We start from the raw sequence: 19,449 nt of genomic DNA on the forward strand, positions 1-19,449 counted from the left end.
GATTGGCTGCTTAGAAATTAAGTGTTAACGAGCAGTTGGACAGGTGTACCTAATAAAGTGGCCGGTGAGTGTACATTCGTATAATGTCACAAAAAGTTAGATTTTATTTCCATCATTTACACTTTCAAAATAACAGAAAATGACATCAGCAAAACTTTTGGCACCCTGCAGAGTTCATACCTTGTGCTGCCCCCTTTGGCAAGTATCACATCTTGGAAACGCTTCTTGTAGCCAGCCAAGAGTCTTTCAATTCTTGTTTGAGGTATCTTTGCCCATTCTTCCTTACAAAATTCTTCCAGTTCTTTGAGATTTCATTTTTCCCTTCTACTTGTTCCCTATGCCACTGGCAGCAATATAACCCCAAAGCATTATTGATCCACCCCCATGCTAAACAGTTGGACAGAGGTTTTTTTTCAATAAATTCTGTGCCCTTTCTTCTCCAAACGTACCTTTGCTCATTCCGGCCGAAAAGTTCTATTTTAACCTCATCGGTCCACAGAACTTGTTTCCACAATGCATCAGGCTTGTCTATATGTTCATTTGCAAACTTCATACGCTTATTTTTGTGGCGAGGACGTAGAAGAGGGTTTCTTCTGATGGCTCTTCAATGAAGGCCATATTTGTAGAAGTATCTCTTTATAGTGAAACGGTGTACCACAACTCCAGTGTCTGCCAGGTCTTTCTGGATGGATTGTACAGTCAATTGTGGGTTTTGACTTGTTTTTCTCACATTCCTGCGAGCTGTTCTGTCTGATATTTTTCTTGGTCTTCCAGATCTTGCTTTAACTTCCACTGTTCCTAATGACTGGCATGTCTTAATAACATTCCGAGCAGAGGATATTGGCATCTGAAAACGCTTTGCTATCTTCTTATAGCCTTCTCCTGCTTTGAGAGCGTCAACTATTTTCCGTTTTTTAGACAACTGCTTAGAAGCCATGCTGATTGTTGGGGCAAGGTCGGATGAGTCTGGGCATTTAAAACCTTAAGATTGACATCACCTGGTCTTTCCAGACAATGATTGAGATCAATCCATGACGCTGCCAGGTCTCAGCTTTCCAAAGAGGTCGGTGCATGCTATAAACCCTGCAGGGTGCCCAAACATTTGCAGAGGCCATTTTTTATTTTTATTTTGAAAGTGCAAATGTTGGAAATAAAATCTAACTCTTTGACATATTATACAAATGTCCAATTTTTCAATCTTTTCTTGGCTTCTTTATGCACATTAATACAAGTTTTTACCTGGGGTGTCCACACTTTTTTGCCCCACTTTATCTGCGGATAAGAGGGGTCATCCCCACTTTGGCTAAGCACCCACTTTGCTACACATTACATACTTATCATTCCAATATTCATCTTGCACAGTAATTTGCATTAGTTTTTGCACGTTAAATACCGCTCCATGTGAACTTGTCTGATATTAGGTTTTATTTGTATATTAAGTTATGTGCCTATATGTATATTATTGTCTCTATTGTACTTTATATGTATAGAGTTAACACCTACCAAAGTCAAATTCCTTGTGTATGTAAGTGTACGAGGCCAATCATTTTGATTCTGATTCTGTTACAGCTTCAGATCAATCAATCTATCATCTTCTGTAACTCCACCCAGAGAGTTGAGCTTCTGGCCAAGAAAATCACCCAACTGGGTTATTCATGCTTCTACATTCATGCAAAGATGATGCAGGAATACAGGAACCGTGTGTTCCACGACTTCAGGAATGGATTGTGCAGAAACTTGGTCTGCACAGGTAGGTTAAGAGAGTTCTGTATTTTAAAATAGATATTTATATTATTGGTGGTCATTGTAGGTTGACTAATAAGCATATTTTCTTGTAGACCTATTCACTCGGGGAATTGACATTCAGGCAGTAAATGTGGTCATCAACTTTGACTTCCCCAAAAATGCAGAGACCTACCTGCACCGCATAGGCAGATCAGGTAAAATTAACTATTATAAATGCTCACTGTTAAATACAGGTTTTGTTTACAGCTACCACTTTCAAAATCTTGCATGCCCCGCTTGATTCTGTGACAATAGCGCTAACCGTTCATAATAGTTAAGCTGTTCTCTTGCAGGGCGTTTTGGTCATCTGGGTCTGGCCATCAATCTGATCACTTCAGAGGACCGCTACAACCTGAAGAACATTGAGGATCAGCTTGTCACTGATATAAAGCCCATCCCCAGCAGCATTGATAAGAGCCTGTATGTGGCAGAGTTTCACTCTGTTGACCCAGATGATGACGAGAATGACTATGATGACCACGGTCGAGCCAAAAAGAAGGAATTGGGAGGAATCTGAGTGAATGGTCAGTTCTTCAAACAGCTATTTGAAGCTTTGGACATGTTTAACATTAAAATCCGATACATTAACATTATAGATATGACATAAAATATGCAAAACATAATGGGTTCCCTTTAACAATTTTGATACAGGTCACAGAATAGCTGCATTTTAAGTTGTCCATCTATCTAATACCAAGAAAGTATTAAAGGTTAATGCTCAGCTGTGTGCGTGGCTGGTGTTAAGAAGGTGTTAAGCTGTGTCATCTATGGACAATGAAGAGGCAGCAAGTTCTTGGTGCTAGTGCCTGTTTGGAACGGGCAGATTGCTTGGTTCCCAGTATTTATTTATTTCTATTCAAAACTTGGTAACACCCTTGACTTTACTGGCAGTATTGAAAAACTGTGTGTGATAGGTCTACTTTGGTCTAATGGCAATTTAGGTTTTTTCTTGGCACATGTCACTTACACATTTTACGCTTACTGCGGCGTCTTGTGTTGGCTGTAAACATATTTGTGCGCATCATACAGTTGTGTTCAGAATAATAGTATTTAAAAATGTAAATAATGCTCATCCTCCGAATAGCTCGTTAATTCCTTAATATTAATGCATTGGGAACACTGCACATTCAATTTCAAATCAAAATTGGTCAAGTTTGTGTTAAACCTTTAGAGAAAGTGAAGAAAAAATGAATATTGGGCTTTTCAAAAAAAGCAGTATTTGCATTTTTCTTTACAACCTTCAACTTTTACTGTATGAACTTAAATGTCTTAAATGTTTGCTTTACTTTGAATCACTGCATGAATTGGTTGCATAACCATTATTTCTGAGAACTGGTTCACATCTGTGTTGCATGGAGTCGACCAACTTCTGGCACCTGTGAACAGGTAATGCAGCCCAGGATGATTGAACTAAATTCCACAATTCCTCCGCATTATTGGGTTTTGCCTAAAAATAATTTTTGATGGCACTCCACAAGTGTTCTATGGGATTGAGGTCCGGGAATTGGGCTGGGTACTCCATAACATCAATCTTGTTCATCTGAAACCAAGACTTTGCTCGCTTACTGGTGTATTTTGGGTCATTGTCTTGTTGAAAGATCCATTTCAAAGACATTTCCTCTTCAGCATAAGGCAACGTGATCTTCAAGTATTTTGATGTATTGAAACTGATCCATGATCCCTGGTCTGCAATAAATAGGCCAAACACCACAGTATGAGAAACCTCTCCATAACATGATTTTTGCATCACAATGCTTTACTGTCTATACAGTACACTGTGGCTTCTATTCAGTGCATGTGGGTTGTCGGACAAACTGTCTGCGGCCCCTAGACCCAAAAAGAAAAATTTTGCTCTAATAAACCCACAGAATGTTGCGGCATTTCTCCTTTGGCCAGTCAATGTCCATTGGCAAATTTCAACCTGTTCAGTCTTTTCAGCAATTGGACCTTGCGGGGTCTTCTAGCTGATAGCTTTGCTTCACATAGCCTTCTTCTGATCGTCACAGTACTCACAGGTAACTTTAAGTCTTTTTTGGTTGTCCTTGAGCTGATCATTGGTTGAGCCTTGGCCATTTTGGCTATTTTTCAATCCATTTGAATGGTAGTTGACCGTATTTTCCCACGTCGTTCAGGCTTTGGATGCCATTTCAAGGCATTGGAAATAATTTGTTTTCCCCTCTACAATCAACTTTTTAATTAGTCTCTTGTTCTTCAGAGCAAAGTCTGGAACGACCCATTTGGCTGAGTATTTCAGTGTTTAATGCACTATAACCAGTATGCTGGTTATAACATTTACTTCCTTCCTTTAATATGGGCCGTAATTTACACCTGTTTCTTCACAGAATCAGTCACCTAATTGAACACAACACTGCTATTTTGAACATTGCCATTTCAATTACACAGAATGAGCAGCATGTCATGGCTATTGGGTCCTTTGGTTTTCTATGACTCTACAATACTTGCTATTGAATTATTTGCATGTAGAAATATCACTTCTACCAAAAATTGATTTATGAGGTCAGTGTTGTTGGACTTATTTTGAACACAACTATGTACATTTTATCTATCTATTGTGTACTAATTAAATGTTCAATGTATTAACGTAATAGTGCTGAAACATCTGAGCATTCTAGCTTGAAGAAGAGCAGATACTAGCAACATAGCTTATAGATAATCTTCTTTTTCAATAATAAGATTATCTGAAGTTTTACAGGATTTATAGGTCAAGGGTTAAGTGCTGTCTTCCTCAGAATACACAACAGCATTCAACATAGATTTGAACAGAGCTGATTAGTGCACACAGCCAGCTATTTTCTCCAGGTTTACTAATGCAGCAACTTATTCACGTCTTTCAGACATTTTAACTCAACTTTTCTTTTCTTTTCAGGAGAAACGTGGTGCCTGGCATTCATGACACAATATTGGCTATGCATCCCACAAGATTCCAAGGGATGATTTCTGTTCCCTAGTTCGTCACCCAAATGGTCCATTTTGAGTCTACAAGAATCTCCAGTTCTGTCTGTGCACATGTTAGTAAACTATCTTCCCACTGCCACTTCAATCAGTTCTTTCCTGCCAGAAATGGTCACTGTACATGTAATGTGGGCTATTGCTTAAGTCTGTCATTGAACTCATCCGCTCTTGACAATAGATGGACATTGTCATTGTTTATTTTCTTTATTTTTATTTTTTTGCTGTAAGAATGAAAATGTAAAACCAAAGGTAGACTTAGAGGATAGAGCCCAGCTCACATCCTTACTGTGCAAATGAACTACATATGGCAGTGTGCACATGCTGCTGCCATTCCTTTTTAGCAGATGCTTTAAAGGAACCCCGCCCGTAACAATTTTACACAATGGTTACTTTATTGATGAATTATTCATGCTATGGATTCAACAACATGCTGGAAACATTACTTAAACAAGTTCATGTTGAGATGATGGCATCATGCAGTTGCTGCAGATTTGTCAGCTTCCCATTCATGCTGCAGATTTTGTGTTTAACCCACTCTCAAAAGTGTTATGTAATAATTGAGATCTGGAAACCATTTCAGCAGACTCATTATCATGTTTGAGATGATGCGTTTTGTGATGTTCTGCAAAGACATAGCCATTAGAAGATGGGTAGACCGTGGTCTTAAAGGGATGCAATTGGGGCTGGATCAATGCTCAAGAATGTTTTGGCATTTAAACGTTGCTCGGTTTACATTAAATGGGCAAAAGTGTGCCATTGTTTAACATTACACTGCCACCATCAGCCTGAAATGTTGAATTTATCTTTACACCAAATTCTGACCCTATGTCCCTGTTGCAGCAGAATTTGAGATTCAAAAGACCTGGCAACATTTTCCCAATCATCTGCTGTGCGGTGTTGGTGAGCCAAGTCTACCCTTGCCTCAATTCTTTGTCTGCAAATCTTTGCTGTAACATAGTTATTTGTTACGGTCTCCTTCCTATTAGCTTGAAACAGTCTGGCCATTTTCCTCATTAACAAGGCACTTTTGCCGTCACAGCCGCCACCCGTGAGTTTTTTTTTTTTTTTGTGCCTGTGAACCCTATAGACTTGTATGCAAAATTCCCAGGAGATTAGCACCAGCAATCATTCCACTGGCAGTCACTTAAAGTATGTTTCTTCACTAATCTGTTTGGTCAGAATAACTAGTTTAACCATGTCTGCATGCTTTTATGCATCGAGTGGCTGATTTAGATACTTGCATCAATGATGAGTTGCACCTAATAATGTGGCCACTGAGTTTACCTTTTGTTATCATTCCATGTTGGTCGTAAACATTTTGCCCACCAACCTAATTACTGACTTGGGGATGCAGTGGTAAAATAAGATTGTGTGTACACATGTCCATAGTGTAACCACATTAACATATTTCGAAGGGTAAGCAAAGTTGGAAGAGCAGACAGAGAATTACTAAAGTGAGAATACAGATGGCTTCAGAAACCAAAATGTCAACTTTGCTCTGAATGTTTAAAAGAGGGCTGCTATGGTGTGCCAGCACAGAGCACCTGAAAGTGTTGCTGATAATGAACATGCTATTTTTTTTTTATATTAGACTTTACAACAGAACATATTTAAATATGACCGTGTAATGTCAGTGACACTATAGTGCTGTTTGTCAAAGCACAGATTCGATAGTAACCATAATTCAGTATTTAACTGGGAAATTCTTATTCCTTAAGCCATAGCGCCAGGCAACATTTTCTCAGGTATTGAGGTTATCAGTAATTAACAAGATGAGGGGCCTAGATTCTGAGTCCTTTCTTCCCTCCCAAGTGCCTTAGTCTAACGTCGAACCTGTACTTCGCCCAGGCTCTTGTCCCACAATTGTATTGAAGGTAAAATGGCACTCAAATAATTCCTTATTATATTATCAGTTTTGAAAGCACAGTTAAAGTTGGAAGGATTTTCAGTTTTTCCTTATTTTTAAGAAATGCATTTGTCTCATGAGGAATTATTAACATGACCAGTTGGCTATATTACATTATTGGACTTCTTGACTTCATCACACAAAATACATGTATTTCAGATTTAAAACAGTACTGTGAAATTTTCAGCCAACTTCTGTTTTCTTTGCTGACCATTATGTTACTACCAAGCAGCAGCAGGAGTCTGGAGTGCCCTTGTTGATATATTTTGGTTCCCAATTCTTTTAGCCTCAGTGCAGCCAACAGTGCATGGCCATTTTCTGAGTGGATTTGTAACCTGAGACCATTTGTTCCATCACTGTATTCAGAAGAAATTCATACCTTCATGACTTGATGACCGGATGCTTTAAGTAAACGGCCAACAATTTTCTGTTAAATGTGCCGATGCCAGCGCCTAAAACAAATTAAAGTCCAACTGACTAACTGCTCTTCTCAGTTTGATCTTTGTACACTCAGTGAGAGAATACTTTTTTAAATAGTGAAAGGATACTTTTTTTTTTTCTTCTATACTATTGATAGTAAATACACATGTTCAGGACCTAATCATGCACTAATGGAGAGATGGGCTACCAGCCGGATCAGCAGCCCTGAGCGGAAGGGGGGGTACGGTGCCTTGCTCAAGTGCCCAGGAGGTGAAGTGGCATCTCTCCAGCTACCAATCCACACTCAGTACTTTGGTCCTTACGGGTAATTGAGCCGACGACCCTCCGGTTCCCAACCCAAATCCCTCAGACTGAGCTACTGTAAAATCCACAGTTGCACCCTTTCTAATGTAAAATTAATATTTCAGGTTTTGGTGTGGTTAAGGTTCTCCACTTTTTTTTGTCTTCAATGCAGCTTTCTTAATATTATTGCTTTGGGAGACAGGACCCAGTTTGAAAAAGGTCTTGCCGTTCTTTTTTTTAAATAACTATTGCCATGTACATCAATACAGCTAGTATATCTTTGGCTATTCACTTATGGTTTACTTGTACAAATATGGTGGTATATGTATACAATTTGTAAATGTAACCATGCGCTACAGCCCCTAACATAGGTGTACCCTTGGACTGTCATTCAGCATGAGATTGAATGAAATGAATGTTAAGCGAATGAACCCCGCGATACGTCATCAGGAAGGGTCTGTACCAGCTGTAATATCAGCCAATGGCGGTTGAAATGAGATATACATTAGCCAATCCGTGGATGAGTTACGGACAATAGGCGGGCATTTGTCAACCACGGTCACGGACGTTGTGGTGAACTTTGCCGGTGTTGAACTACCCCTGGTCCCTTATTGTCACGGTAAGTAGATAAACCCTAAAATTACTTGCACACTTTTGTAAGAAGATGGTAGTTTAAGGTGTTAACAGGCCCAATAGCGTAAATAAAATTATCGTTTTTTCAATATGAAGACGAATATATCTCGTGGTCGATTCCACATGGCTACCTAGCCAGTCAGCCAGCTAGCTAGCTAACGTCAACCAGCCATGCTAGCTTGCATTAGCCTTGACAGGTTAAATACTGTCAGTTTTACCAGCTACAGGCTTAGCTCCAAATGTTGCCTTTTTTGCAAACCCCAAGTTTTAGCTCGATATTTATTATTACCAGGTTGTATTGTGTTCAATTAAAGTAGTCTGATTGAGCTGGGCCTTAGCTACAACCAACCTACTGTAACTGTACGGTTACTGCAACGACAGATTGATCTCTCTTGCTAGTCCAATTTACGGTGACGTTAGCTGAATGCATGGACGTGAGCTAACGACTTTAAAAGCAAACTGTGCCCAAACGCATTGGATATACTGTGTAAAGAATGGGTGATTGTATGCTCATATCGTACCTCGCAAGCTAATACTTCTCCAATTTCTTACATTTTATCAGGGATTATTTTAAGTCCGTAACCCTGCAGTTGTATGCTTAAAGAACATTGATATAATTAAACACGTTATTCATTCGTTATATATTTCTTTCCTAGTCTGTTACATCCTCGGAGTATGGGCAGTGTGTTGGCTGCTGCCCCACCCAGTCCTGCCCCAGCAGCAGCTGGAGGTAGTCAAGGGGTCCCAGGGTTGGTGTCTGTCCCTCCAGGGTTCACTATGCCCTCAGTGTCTTCAGTCCCTCCAACATCTGGATCTGGCCAGCAGTCAGTAGATGCAGATTCCCCGCTCCCAAATCCAGGCACATATGAGGAGTGCCACCGCAAATGTAAAGGTTAGAAAATCAATGTTTTCCCTAGGTTTGTGGAAGACTCAAGCGTGATTTTTGCTTCTGCGTTGGACCTATGCCTAGAGATGTATGTAGTTATGTGTAGGCACCCTACGCCTTACCCTGACATGCACCTCTTGAAAAATTTGACCACACTTTGCAGCGACTCGCGTTGCTTGGTAGCATTGCATTTCCCCCTTCTCATTTCTACTAATGCCCAAAACAGCTTGGGTGGTTCGCCTGAGCCTTTTAATGGTAGGGTCCTGTAATTTGTATGTATGTACTGGTGTAGTTTATTCTTAAATTTTTTCAGCTTTTTAAGTAATAATCATTTTAACATAAGTGTAGTATTATTGTCCTATTGACACGGCGTTATACAATTTTCTAATGTTGTGTTACATACATCTTTTTTGCCCTCTCTCTGTTTTAGAGGTGTTCCCTCTGCAGATGGAAGGGGTGCGGTTAGTGGTGAATAAGGGCCTGAGTAACCACTTCCAGGTCAGCCATACAGTCACCCTCAGTACCCTTGGGGATTCTGGTTATCGATTTGGGTCCACCTACGTAGGCAGTAAACAGACTGGACCAGCAGAGGTAACGATAATTTTCCCATCACTTTAACAAACCCCTAAAAAGATATTAACATTGGGAAATTTGTGTTGTAAATCTTCCTGGTCATGGTAGGGGACTGAATGTTTGATGTACTCCTTTTAGTTGCTTCTTTGCGCCATGAATGGAAAAAATAAATAATAGTTTATATGAAAATCATTTTTTATTTGGAAAGCAAACCCGCAGAAATGTATGCATAGGAGCAGGAAAAATGCCACGGTTATAATATTAAGCCTTTCTTGGTTGCAGTTAGTTTACCTAATTTTTAATAACCAGTTTTGTCTTCCTCAGGGTTCCTCACTAAATAACATACTTTTAGTTTTTTTCTTTTTCTTTGCCCACAAGGAGCACACAGCCAATTTGTAAATCCAGATCAACAGCATTTACACTGATGGTTTCTGAAAGATACTTCACAGCCCAAGGCTCAATGCCAATGCTCTTGGCACACCTGGTTTCAAATGTTATCCACATAACTTGAAAGCCGATGAGTGTGTTTTGTTCCCCATAGTCATTCCCAGTCATGGTTGGAGATATGGACAATACTGGTAGCCTGAATGCCCAGGTCATCCACCAGCTCACGTCTCTTGTACGCTCCAAAATAGCCATCCAGGTATGTAGACTGCTTGAGGGAACAGGCTTTCAGAAGTTGTCTTTTAGACACTTCTTTTTAGGTTTTAAGTGCCACTGACATTGTTTGCAAGTCTCAGAATATTTAACTTTATACCTTTTTTTGTGTGTTGCAGACTCAGCAACACAAGTTTGTGAACTGGCAGTGTGACATGGAGTGTCGTGGTGAAGATTTCACTGCTGCTGTGACGCTCGGAAATCCAGATTTACTTGTTGGATCTGGTATGATTTTTATTTTCTCAAAATTGTCTAGAGGTTTTCTTGTATACCTTATTTCCTCATTACAAGTTCAACAGGAGGGGATTGTTGTAGTAATACTTACATTTCACAAGCTTCATGTCTTCATGTCACTCCGCAAGTAGTCCATTTATTTGTCACAATGGAACTTCATTCAAAGAAGAGCTCCATGCGTGTCATTTTTTTCTTTTTGTGTCCTTTGCCAATCACACCTATATGAATCTGGATATTATGAATCTGGCCTGGCCGGCCAGAACACAGGAACACATCTGTTGATACCAAGACAATATTGAGGTCAGCAGTGTTGACAAATGTAGTACTCCATTTAAAATCCACATCAACAAGAAGGAATATGAAAAGCTGGCAAAACACCAGAGGCTTAAAAAGTATAAACAAAAATGAGAACACACTAGAACACCTTACAGAGGGAAAGACATTGATACTGCAAATATGGAGGAGAAGGGACTGTACTGTGTATAAAAGAAACTCTTTTAATACTTTCCATCAGGCATTTTGGTGGGCCACTATCTCCAGTCTATCACACCAGCTCTGGCTCTGGGTGGTGAGCTAGTGTACCACAGGAGACCAGGGGAGGAAGGAGCAGTCACCTCCCTCTTGGGCAGGTACACAGGTAAATCTCCACTTTGTTAACTTATTGAACTGTGCACGGAAAAAATACTTTACATTCACATTTTACAATTGTGCTTTAAGTTAAAAAAATATTTGACTACCAATTTCCATTAATTGTAGTAAGTTACTTTATTTAACTTTTCTGTAGTGTGACCTGGATTTAGATAAGTGGTGCCTAGTTCCATCTCAGCATTCAATGTTAACTGTGTTATAGATTTTCCAACCCTTTAATCTCTCCTCAGGGGACAACTACGTTGCTACATTGACTTTGGGAGGGGCAGGAGCTCATGCCACATACTATCACAAAGCTAGTGATCAGGTACCTAACATTGGTAATGGTGTATGTGGATGTATTTCTTTCTTTCATTTCAGTCTGCCAAACTGCTAAAATGCTAATCTGGCTATCACCAGACCAAACCCAGCTCCATAGATTTGAGATTGAGCATTGCTCTGGGAAGTATGCATTCTGTGTCTATGTTGAATGTAATAATTTTATTATTAATAATTATAATAATTACTTCATTACATTTATATTTAGCGCTTTATCATACTCAAAGTTCCGCTAGAAAGAAAGAGAGAGACCGCTGATCATGCTTAGAGGGAGGGAAAGAAAGAGGTGTGACACCCAGTTGGTAACAAATCTACGCTTTGCTGCCCTTCGTGGGCTGTTTGTCAGAGGTTCTGTTGGAAAGAGATTTTAATACATGCGATGGAACAAAAATCCAGTCTTTCTATGCAGAAACTAAAAAAATAATTCTAAAATTCAGCTGAAGCTGTTATTAGGCTTCTGCAGTCTAACTGCAAATCAAGTATCTTCCAAGTATTTGTAGTACAATATTTCTTCGTGTTACTCTTCCTACACTGCATGGCTAATGTCCAAAGAGACACACAGAGAGAACGTTGTACTAAAAAGACAAACTCTGGAAGATACTGCTTAGACTGCTGAAACCTCATAATAGCTTCAGCTGAATTTTCTGAATATATTTTTTCATTAAAGGAGGCCTGTGGATTTTATCCCCCACTTCTCTTGTATGGACAGGAGAAAAATCACTGCAGCAGAAAATTTCAAGAACTATTTGAACGTGAACTTATCCTTTTACTTCTGTCTTCTAACACAGTTGCAGATAGGAGTCGAATTTGAAGCAAACACAAGGATGCAAGAAACCACAGCATCTTTTGGTTACCAGTTGGACGTTCCCAAAGCTAACTTCCTCTTTAAAGGTAAATAAATACAGGATGAATACACTCATAGCCAAGTAAGTTAAGTGACTGTTCATTTAAAATGGAACTCTTCCTCTTCTTCACCTTTCCTCTTCACAGGCACAGTTGACAGTAACTGGGTAGTCGGGGCAACCCTTGAAAAGAAACTGCTGCCGCTACCTCTCACACTGGCCCTCGGGGCTTTCCTCAACCACCGCAAGAACAAGTTCCAGTGTGGCTTTGGTGTCACCATTGGCTAGACGTGCAGGGGCCGCCTGGAGCCAGCTCGCAGGCCACAGCTTGGACCCGCACAGAGACCCACAGGAACCTAAGTTTCCTAAGGACTAAGTTTTAGAAATTGGATTCAGAGACTCTCTTATAACTGTGATTTCTGGGGCAGATAGAGAGACAACTACCAAGGAGCCAGGACTGGCAAAGCCATGCCTTCATTATGTAGCCCAAATGTCTTTCTTTTATGGTGTATTGGATCTACCCAGAGGCTAGAGTGCTGAACGTCAGTGGGCATGAGGACATGCAATGTGAAAATCATAGTAAGTGGTTAGACATAATATATGGCGGTCATGTATGATGATTAAAATAAATGTGATTACTTTTTGTAAAAGTGAATGTTGTGAGTTCTTGTAGAAGAACTTGATTTTTTTTCAGGTTCACATTTTTTATTTTGGGGTGTATTATAAAATGTTAGCATTCTTTAATGTCAGCAGTAACTTCCTCCTCTGGTGGTTTCTCATACTGTAGTGGAATCTGGTGGGTCTAGAAAGACTTCATAAGGTCACTCAAATAATCTGTAAAACATGGCATTCAGTGTTACATTATGCCAAGACTAATCGCTCATAGTAAACGTACAAATGTAAAAACAAATACAGTATAATATGCTATAAAAGGTAAGTAAAAAATGTCCTAGTATAGTATACCATGAAATAAAGTGTACAGTATGTATTATATCAAAATATTTATTGTAGCCTATGTGCCACAACAAAGTTGTAATATGTCAGAGTACGTCATGAATATGTACTGTATGTCAAAGTCATACAATGTCATAAAAGTTATAGTATGCCATAAAGTCCCAAAAAGGATAGTATGTCATATCTTCAAGGCTTCGTCAGGTCAGTCAGATAATCTCTAATAAGGCTAAGGCTGGGCGGTTTTGAATGATTCCCAGCCCTATACCAATACTTTGATACAAGTTCTTGAATGATATGCTGCTTGATACAAATTTTATAAAATCCATCTTCAAAAGATATTACGTTACGGCATAAATCTTATTTTTCTCTTCCTCCTGGAGCCCCGTTTCTTGTGCTTAACATCGTTTTTCCTACATGTCTCTACAATACGTAATGTTAGACAGCAAGTCACATTTTAAACTCTTGGTAGATGCATGCTCCGTGCTTTTTGCCTCACTGACACTGAGCTTTATTCCTTACCGGTCAGTATATGGTATGTCATGAGTAAAAATGAGTAGTAAAGAATGTCAGTGTGTCAAAAAAGGCAGAGTATACTATGTCATAATAGTTATGGTATAGTGTAGGATGTCATTTAAAAAGTCCTAAAAGGTCAAAGTATAGTATGTCATAAAGTCATGTAGTATGCCATGTAAAATAAAGTCTGTATGTCCAAAAAGTGAAAAAAACATCATAAAAGCTAGGTATAGTACGTTGAAAAAGGTCATAGTTTAGTATGACAAAAAAGGCCATTAAAAATTCATGGAATGATCAATCGGAAACAAGTGAGTATTGTCTGTTACAATAAGGAAAAAAGGTCATAGTATAGCATGTTGAAAAATGTATATGAAAGTCATAGTATGTTGAAACAATGTTATAGCATGCCAAAAAAGTTATTGAAAAGTCACATAGAATGGCAAAAAATGCCATTAAAAAGTCAAAGAATGGTATATCGAAAAAATTCATGGTATAGCATGTCAGAAAAAAGTCATAGTATAGTACATCAAAAAAAAATTGATAAAAAAAGTCCTAGTATAGTATATCAAAAAAGCAATATAAAAGTCAAAGTATAGTATGAGGAAAAGAAGCCAATTAAAAGGTCATAATGTGGTAGAAAAAATTGATTAAAAAGTCATAGTACAGTATTTTGAACAAATGTTATAGTATAGCATGATGAAAATAAGTAATAGTATAGAATGTTGAAAAAAGGAATACAAAAACATAATAGGATAGTATGTTGAAAAAGGTCATAGTATAGTAAATAAAAGCCATATTATAATATGTTGAAAAAAGTCAGTATAGTGTATCAAAAATAAAGATAAAGTCAGTTTGGTAAGTTGAAAAAGTAGAAAAAAAGTCATGGTATAGTATGTCAAAAAAAGTCAGCATATCGAAAAAGTGATCAAAAGTAATAGTACAGTATGTCAAACAAAAGTCATAGTAAAATATGTCAAAAAAGGTCATAGTATAACATGACAAGAAAACGCCATGTGTTGAAAAAACATAATATAGTATGTTAACAAAAGTGATCAAATAGTCATAGTGTGGTGTATCGAATAAACTGATTAAAAAGTCATAGTTAGGTATAGCTATAAAAAAAGTCAGTATATGTTGAAAGAAAATGATAAAAAAGTCATAGTATTTTATCTGTAGAAAGGTCATGTCAAAAAAGGTGACAAAGAGTCATAGTTTAGTATGTCGATAAAAGTGATAAAAAAAGTGATGTGTTTTGTTTTGAATTCTCTGTTTTCCTCCCCAGTCTTGTCTGGTTTTACTACCTACCTGGTCTTTTCCTGCCTCTGGGATTGTCTGCCCCACCCTGATGTGTTTCACCGGTTCCTAAATCTAGTGTCACCTGTCTCTCATCTCGTTCCCTTGTGTATTTTATCTTTGTTATTTCATGTCTTGTATCAGATCATTGTTGTATGTTTCGGTGTCAGAGTGTATTTGTCGGCTTCTTTTTGTCTCTGTATTTTCCTTGTGTTTTTGCACAACCCTGCTTGCTGTTTCTGGACATGGATGGATGGATGGATATGGATTTTTGGCCATCTTGGCATTTGGGTACAAGCCACCACTGTGCAACAACAAAAAGTGGTTAAAAAAAAAAGTCCTAGTGTAGAATGTCATAGTATAGTATGTTGAAAAAGGTTACAGTATAGTATGACCAAAAAAGCTATTAAAAAGTCCTAGTATGGTATATAGAAAACAATTCATGGTAGGGCATGTTGAAAAAGGTCATAGTAAAGTAAAAAAAAAGTGATGAAGAAATCATAGTATAGTAAATAAAACGTCATGTCAAAAAAAGTTATAGTTTAGTGTGTTGAAAAAGATCATAGTATAGTATGTCAAAAAAAGTGATAAAGTCATAGTATAGTATGTCAAAAAAAGTGATAAAGTCAAAGTATAGTATGTCAAAAAAGTGATAAAAAAATTGTAATATAGTATTTTGAAAAAGGTTATAGTATGCCAAAAAAGATAAACAAAAGTCATAGTATAGTATGACGACAAAAGCAATGAAAAAGTCATAGTATAGTATGTTAAAAAGGTCATATTGTAGCATATCGAACAAAGTGATGAAAATGCCATAGTATAGTACGTCGAGCAAAAGTAGTAGTATAGTAAGTTGAAAAAGGTTATAGTACAGTATGACCAAAAAAGCTATTAAAAAGTCCTAGTATGGTATATAGCACACAATTCATGGTATAGCATGTCAAAAAAGTTATAGTATATTACCTTGAATAAGGTTATAGTATAGAAAGCCAAAAATTGATACAAACATCATAGTATTGTGTGATAAAAAAAAGCCATTTAAAAGACATAGTACTGAGTGTTGAATTAAGTGATTAAAAGAGTCATAGTAAAGTTTGACGAAAAGGTTATGGTACAGTATGTCAAAAAAGTGATCAAAAAAAGTCTGGTATGATAAAAAAAGCCATTGAAAAGTCAGAGTAAGGTTTATTGAAAAAGGTTATAGTATGTCTAAGTTAAACAAAAGTCATAGTGTAGTATGACCATAAAACAAATTAAAAAGTTACAGTAAATTATGTTGAAAAAAGTCATAGTATAGTATGTTGAACAAATGTAAAAGTATAGTATATCGAGAAAGGTCATGGTATGGCATGTCTAAACAAGTTATAGTAGGTAAAAAGTTATAAAAACTCATAGTATAGTGTGTTGAAATATGATGAAAAGTCATCCCATGGTATGTCCAAAAAGGTGAGAAAAAAGTTGAAAAGGTCATAGTATAGTATATTATTATAGTCAAACAAAAGTCAAAAAGTTGACAAAAGTGATAAAAAAAATTGTAGTATATAGTATGCTGGAAAAAGTTATAGTATATATGACGAAAAAGACATTAAAACGTCATAGTGAAGTATGTAGAAAAAAGTGATTAAAAACGTCATAGTATAGCATGTCGAAAAAAATTCATGGTATTGCATGTCAAAATAGTTGTAAAAAAGTTATGTATGTATGTAGTATGTTAGGTTATTGTATAGAATGCCAAAAAGGTAATACAAAATTCATAGTATAGTATGACCATGACAAGCCATTACAAAGTCATATGTCGAAAAAGAATTAATCGAAAAGTTATATTAAAGTATTTCAAAAAAGATTATATTATGTAGACAAAAGTCATAGTATAGTATGTCAACAAAAGTGATTAAAGAAATCATAGTGTTAAATGTCGACTAAGTGATAAAAAAAACATAGTGTATAGTATGACGAAAAAGCCATTAAAACATCATAGTGAAGTGTGTCGAAAAAAGTGATAAAAAAGTCACAATATGTTGAAAAAGGTTACAGTATAATATGTCAAAAAAAGTGTTGAAAAGTCATAGAATAGTATGTTGAACAAATGTAATTGTATAGTATGTAGAAAACGTCATAGTATAGTATGTTGAGAAAGGTCATAGTATAGTATGTTTAAAAAAGGATAAATGTCATGGTATAGCATGTTATAAAAAGTCATGGTATAGCATGTTGAAAAAAGTGATCAAAAGACATATAGTTTGTCAAAAAAGTGATAAAAAGTCATTGCATAGTTTGTCAAACAAAAGACATAGTATAGGAATTTGAAAAAAGGGAAAAAGTCAATATACTGTATGGAAAAAATGGATACAAAAAGCAATAGTACAGCAAATCGAAAAGTGATTAAAAACGCCATAATATAGTATGTCAAATAAAAAGGATAAAAAGCTCAAAGTATAGTGTGTTGAAAAGGTTATAGTATAGCATGTCAAAAAAAGTGTTGAAAAGTCATAGCACAGTATGTCGAACAAATGTAATTGTATAGTACGTAGAAAAAGTAATCAATAGTAAAAAGGGATAGTATAGTATGTCAAATAAAAGGGATAAAAAAGTCATAGTATAGAATGTTGAAAAAGGTGATAGTGTAGTGTGATAAAAAAAGGTCATAGTATAGTATATCAATAAAACGTCATAGCATAGTATGTCGACAAAGGTCATAGTATAGCCTGTCATAAAAAGTTATAAAAGTCATGGTATAGTATGATGACAAAACAAATAAAAAAGTTATAGTAAATTATGCTGAAAAAGGTCATAGTATAGCATGTTGAACAAATTTCATAGTATTGTATGTCGAGAAAGGTCATGGTATGGCATGTCAAAACAAGTTATAGTATGTCGAAAAAAGTTATAAAAATTCATAGTATAGTTGGTCGAAATGTGATGAAAAGTCATCCCATGGTATGTCCAAAAAAGTGAGAAAAATATCAAAAAGGTCATACTATAGTATATTAATTAATCGTCAAACAAAAGTCATAGTATACTATGTCGACAAAAGTGATTAAAAAAATCATAGTATATAGTGTGCTGAAACAAGTTATAGTATGTATGACAAAAAAGCCATTAAAACGTCATAGTGAAGTATGTTGAAAAAAGTGATAAAAATGTCATACTAAAGTATGTCGAAATGTGATAAAAAGTCATCCCATGGCTTGTCCAAAAAAGTGGAAAAAAAGTGGAAAAAGGTCATAGTAAAGCATGTTTGAAAAGGTTATTTTATACAATGCCAAAAGGGTGATACAAAATCCATAGTATAGTATGACCATGACAAGCCATTACAAAGTCATATGTCAAAAACAAATTAATAAAAAAGTTACATTAAAGTATGTAAAAAGAGGTTATAGCATATTATGTTGAAAAAAGACATAGTATAGTATGTCAACAAAAGTGATAAAAGAAATCATAGTATATAATATTTCAACAAAGGGATAAAAAAATCGTGGTATGCCGAAAAAGGTTATAGTATAGTATGACGAAAAAGCCATTAAAACGTCATAGTCTAGTATGTTTAAAAATGTTATTGTATAGATAGAATGCCAAAAGAGTGATACAAAATTCATAGTATTGTATGACAAAAAAGCCATTACAAAGTCATAGTATACTATGTTGAAAAAAATTATTAAAAAAGGAATATTAAAGTATGTCGAAAAAGGTCTTAGCATCTTATGTCGAATAAAGTGATACAAATGTCATACTACAGTATGTCAAACAAAAGTCACAGTATGTCAAACAAAAGTCATAGTATAGTATGTCGAAAAAGTGATGAAAACGCCATAATACAGTATGTCAAGTAAAAAGGATAAAAAGCTCAAAGTATAGTGTGTTGGAAAAAGTGATAAAAACATCATAGTATAAAATGTCAAATAAAGTGATAAGAAGGAGATAGTATAGTATGTCAAATAAAAGGGATAAAAAAGTCATAGTATAGTATGTTGAAAAAGGTCATAGTATAGCCTGTCATAAAAAGTGATAAAAGTCATAGTATAGTATGACGACAAAACAAATTAAAAAGTTATAGTAAATTATGCTGAAAAAGGTCATAGTATAACATGTCAAAAAAAGTCATAGTACAGTATGTTGAACAAATGTCATAGTATAGTATGTCGAAAGTGATAAAAACGCCATAATACAGTATGTCAAGTAAAAAGGATAAAAAGCTCAAAGTATACTGTGTTGAAAAAGGTAATATTATAGTATGTTGAAAAAAGTGATAAAAAGGTGATAGTATAGTATGTCAAATAAAAGGGATAAAAAAAAGTCATAGTATAGTATGTTAAAAAAGTTCATAGTATAGTATATCGAAAAAAGTGATAAAACGCCATATTACAGTATGACAAGTAAAAAGGATAAAAAGCTCAAAGTATAGTGTGTTGAAAAAAGTAATAAAATCATCATAATATAGTATGTCAAAAAAAGGGATAAAAAAGTCATAGTATAGTATGTTAAAAAAGGTGATAGTGTAGTGTGTTAAAAAA

The 19,449-nt window shown here is 36.1% G+C and overlaps 2 protein-coding genes and 1 long non-coding RNA gene across 3 annotated transcripts in view; all 3 read left to right on the forward strand.

Annotated features, from left to right (window-relative positions):
- Positions 1–7,146, forward strand: part of ddx61 (DEAD (Asp-Glu-Ala-Asp) box helicase 61) — a 13,842-nt gene extending 6,696 nt beyond the window's left edge. The window contains exons 10-13 of the mRNA XM_034873243.1: positions 1,570–1,750; positions 1,839–1,940; positions 2,079–2,309; positions 4,673–7,146. Of these exons, the coding sequence (XP_034729134.1) occupies positions 1,570–1,750; positions 1,839–1,940; positions 2,079–2,302 (507 nt within the window). The 3' untranslated portion in view covers positions 2,303–2,309; positions 4,673–7,146. The remainder of the gene's footprint in view (positions 1–1,569; positions 1,751–1,838; positions 1,941–2,078; positions 2,310–4,672) is intronic.
- A 751-nt stretch (positions 7,147–7,897) lies between these two features.
- Positions 7,898–12,828, forward strand: tomm40 (translocase of outer mitochondrial membrane 40 homolog (yeast)). Its single transcript, XM_034873251.1, has 9 exons — positions 7,898–8,006; positions 8,677–8,912; positions 9,337–9,497; positions 10,021–10,122; positions 10,256–10,361; positions 10,885–11,007; positions 11,249–11,325; positions 12,125–12,227; positions 12,327–12,828. The coding sequence occupies exons 2-9, from the start codon at positions 8,696–8,698 to the stop codon at positions 12,464–12,466; spliced, it is 1,029 nt and encodes a 342-aa protein (XP_034729142.1). The 5' UTR covers positions 7,898–8,006; positions 8,677–8,695; the 3' UTR covers positions 12,467–12,828.
- On the forward strand, positions 11,585–11,905 carry LOC117945661. The gene is made up of 2 exons (XR_004656860.1): positions 11,585–11,781; positions 11,817–11,905. It is a non-coding gene; the product is annotated as an uncharacterized LOC117945661 (long non-coding RNA).
- Positions 12,829–19,449: the final 6,621 nt, after the last annotated feature.

Source organism: Etheostoma cragini, chromosome 6, assembly GCF_013103735.1.
Source record: "Etheostoma cragini isolate CJK2018 chromosome 6, CSU_Ecrag_1.0, whole genome shotgun sequence".
NCBI lineage: Eukaryota > Metazoa > Chordata > Actinopteri > Perciformes > Percidae > Etheostoma > Etheostoma cragini.

Coding starts and splice junctions, on each gene's coding strand:
- tomm40 (XM_034873251.1), top strand. CDS start 8,696: ATGGGCAGTGTGTTGGCTGCTGCCCCACCCAGTCCTGCCCCAGCAGCA. Junction 11,008..11,248: donor CCTCTTGGGCAGGTACACAG/GTAAATCTCCAC, acceptor ATCTCTCCTCAG/GGGACAACTACGTTGCTACA. Junction 11,326..12,124: donor ATCACAAAGCTAGTGATCAG/GTACCTAACATT, acceptor CTTCTAACACAG/TTGCAGATAGGAGTCGAATT.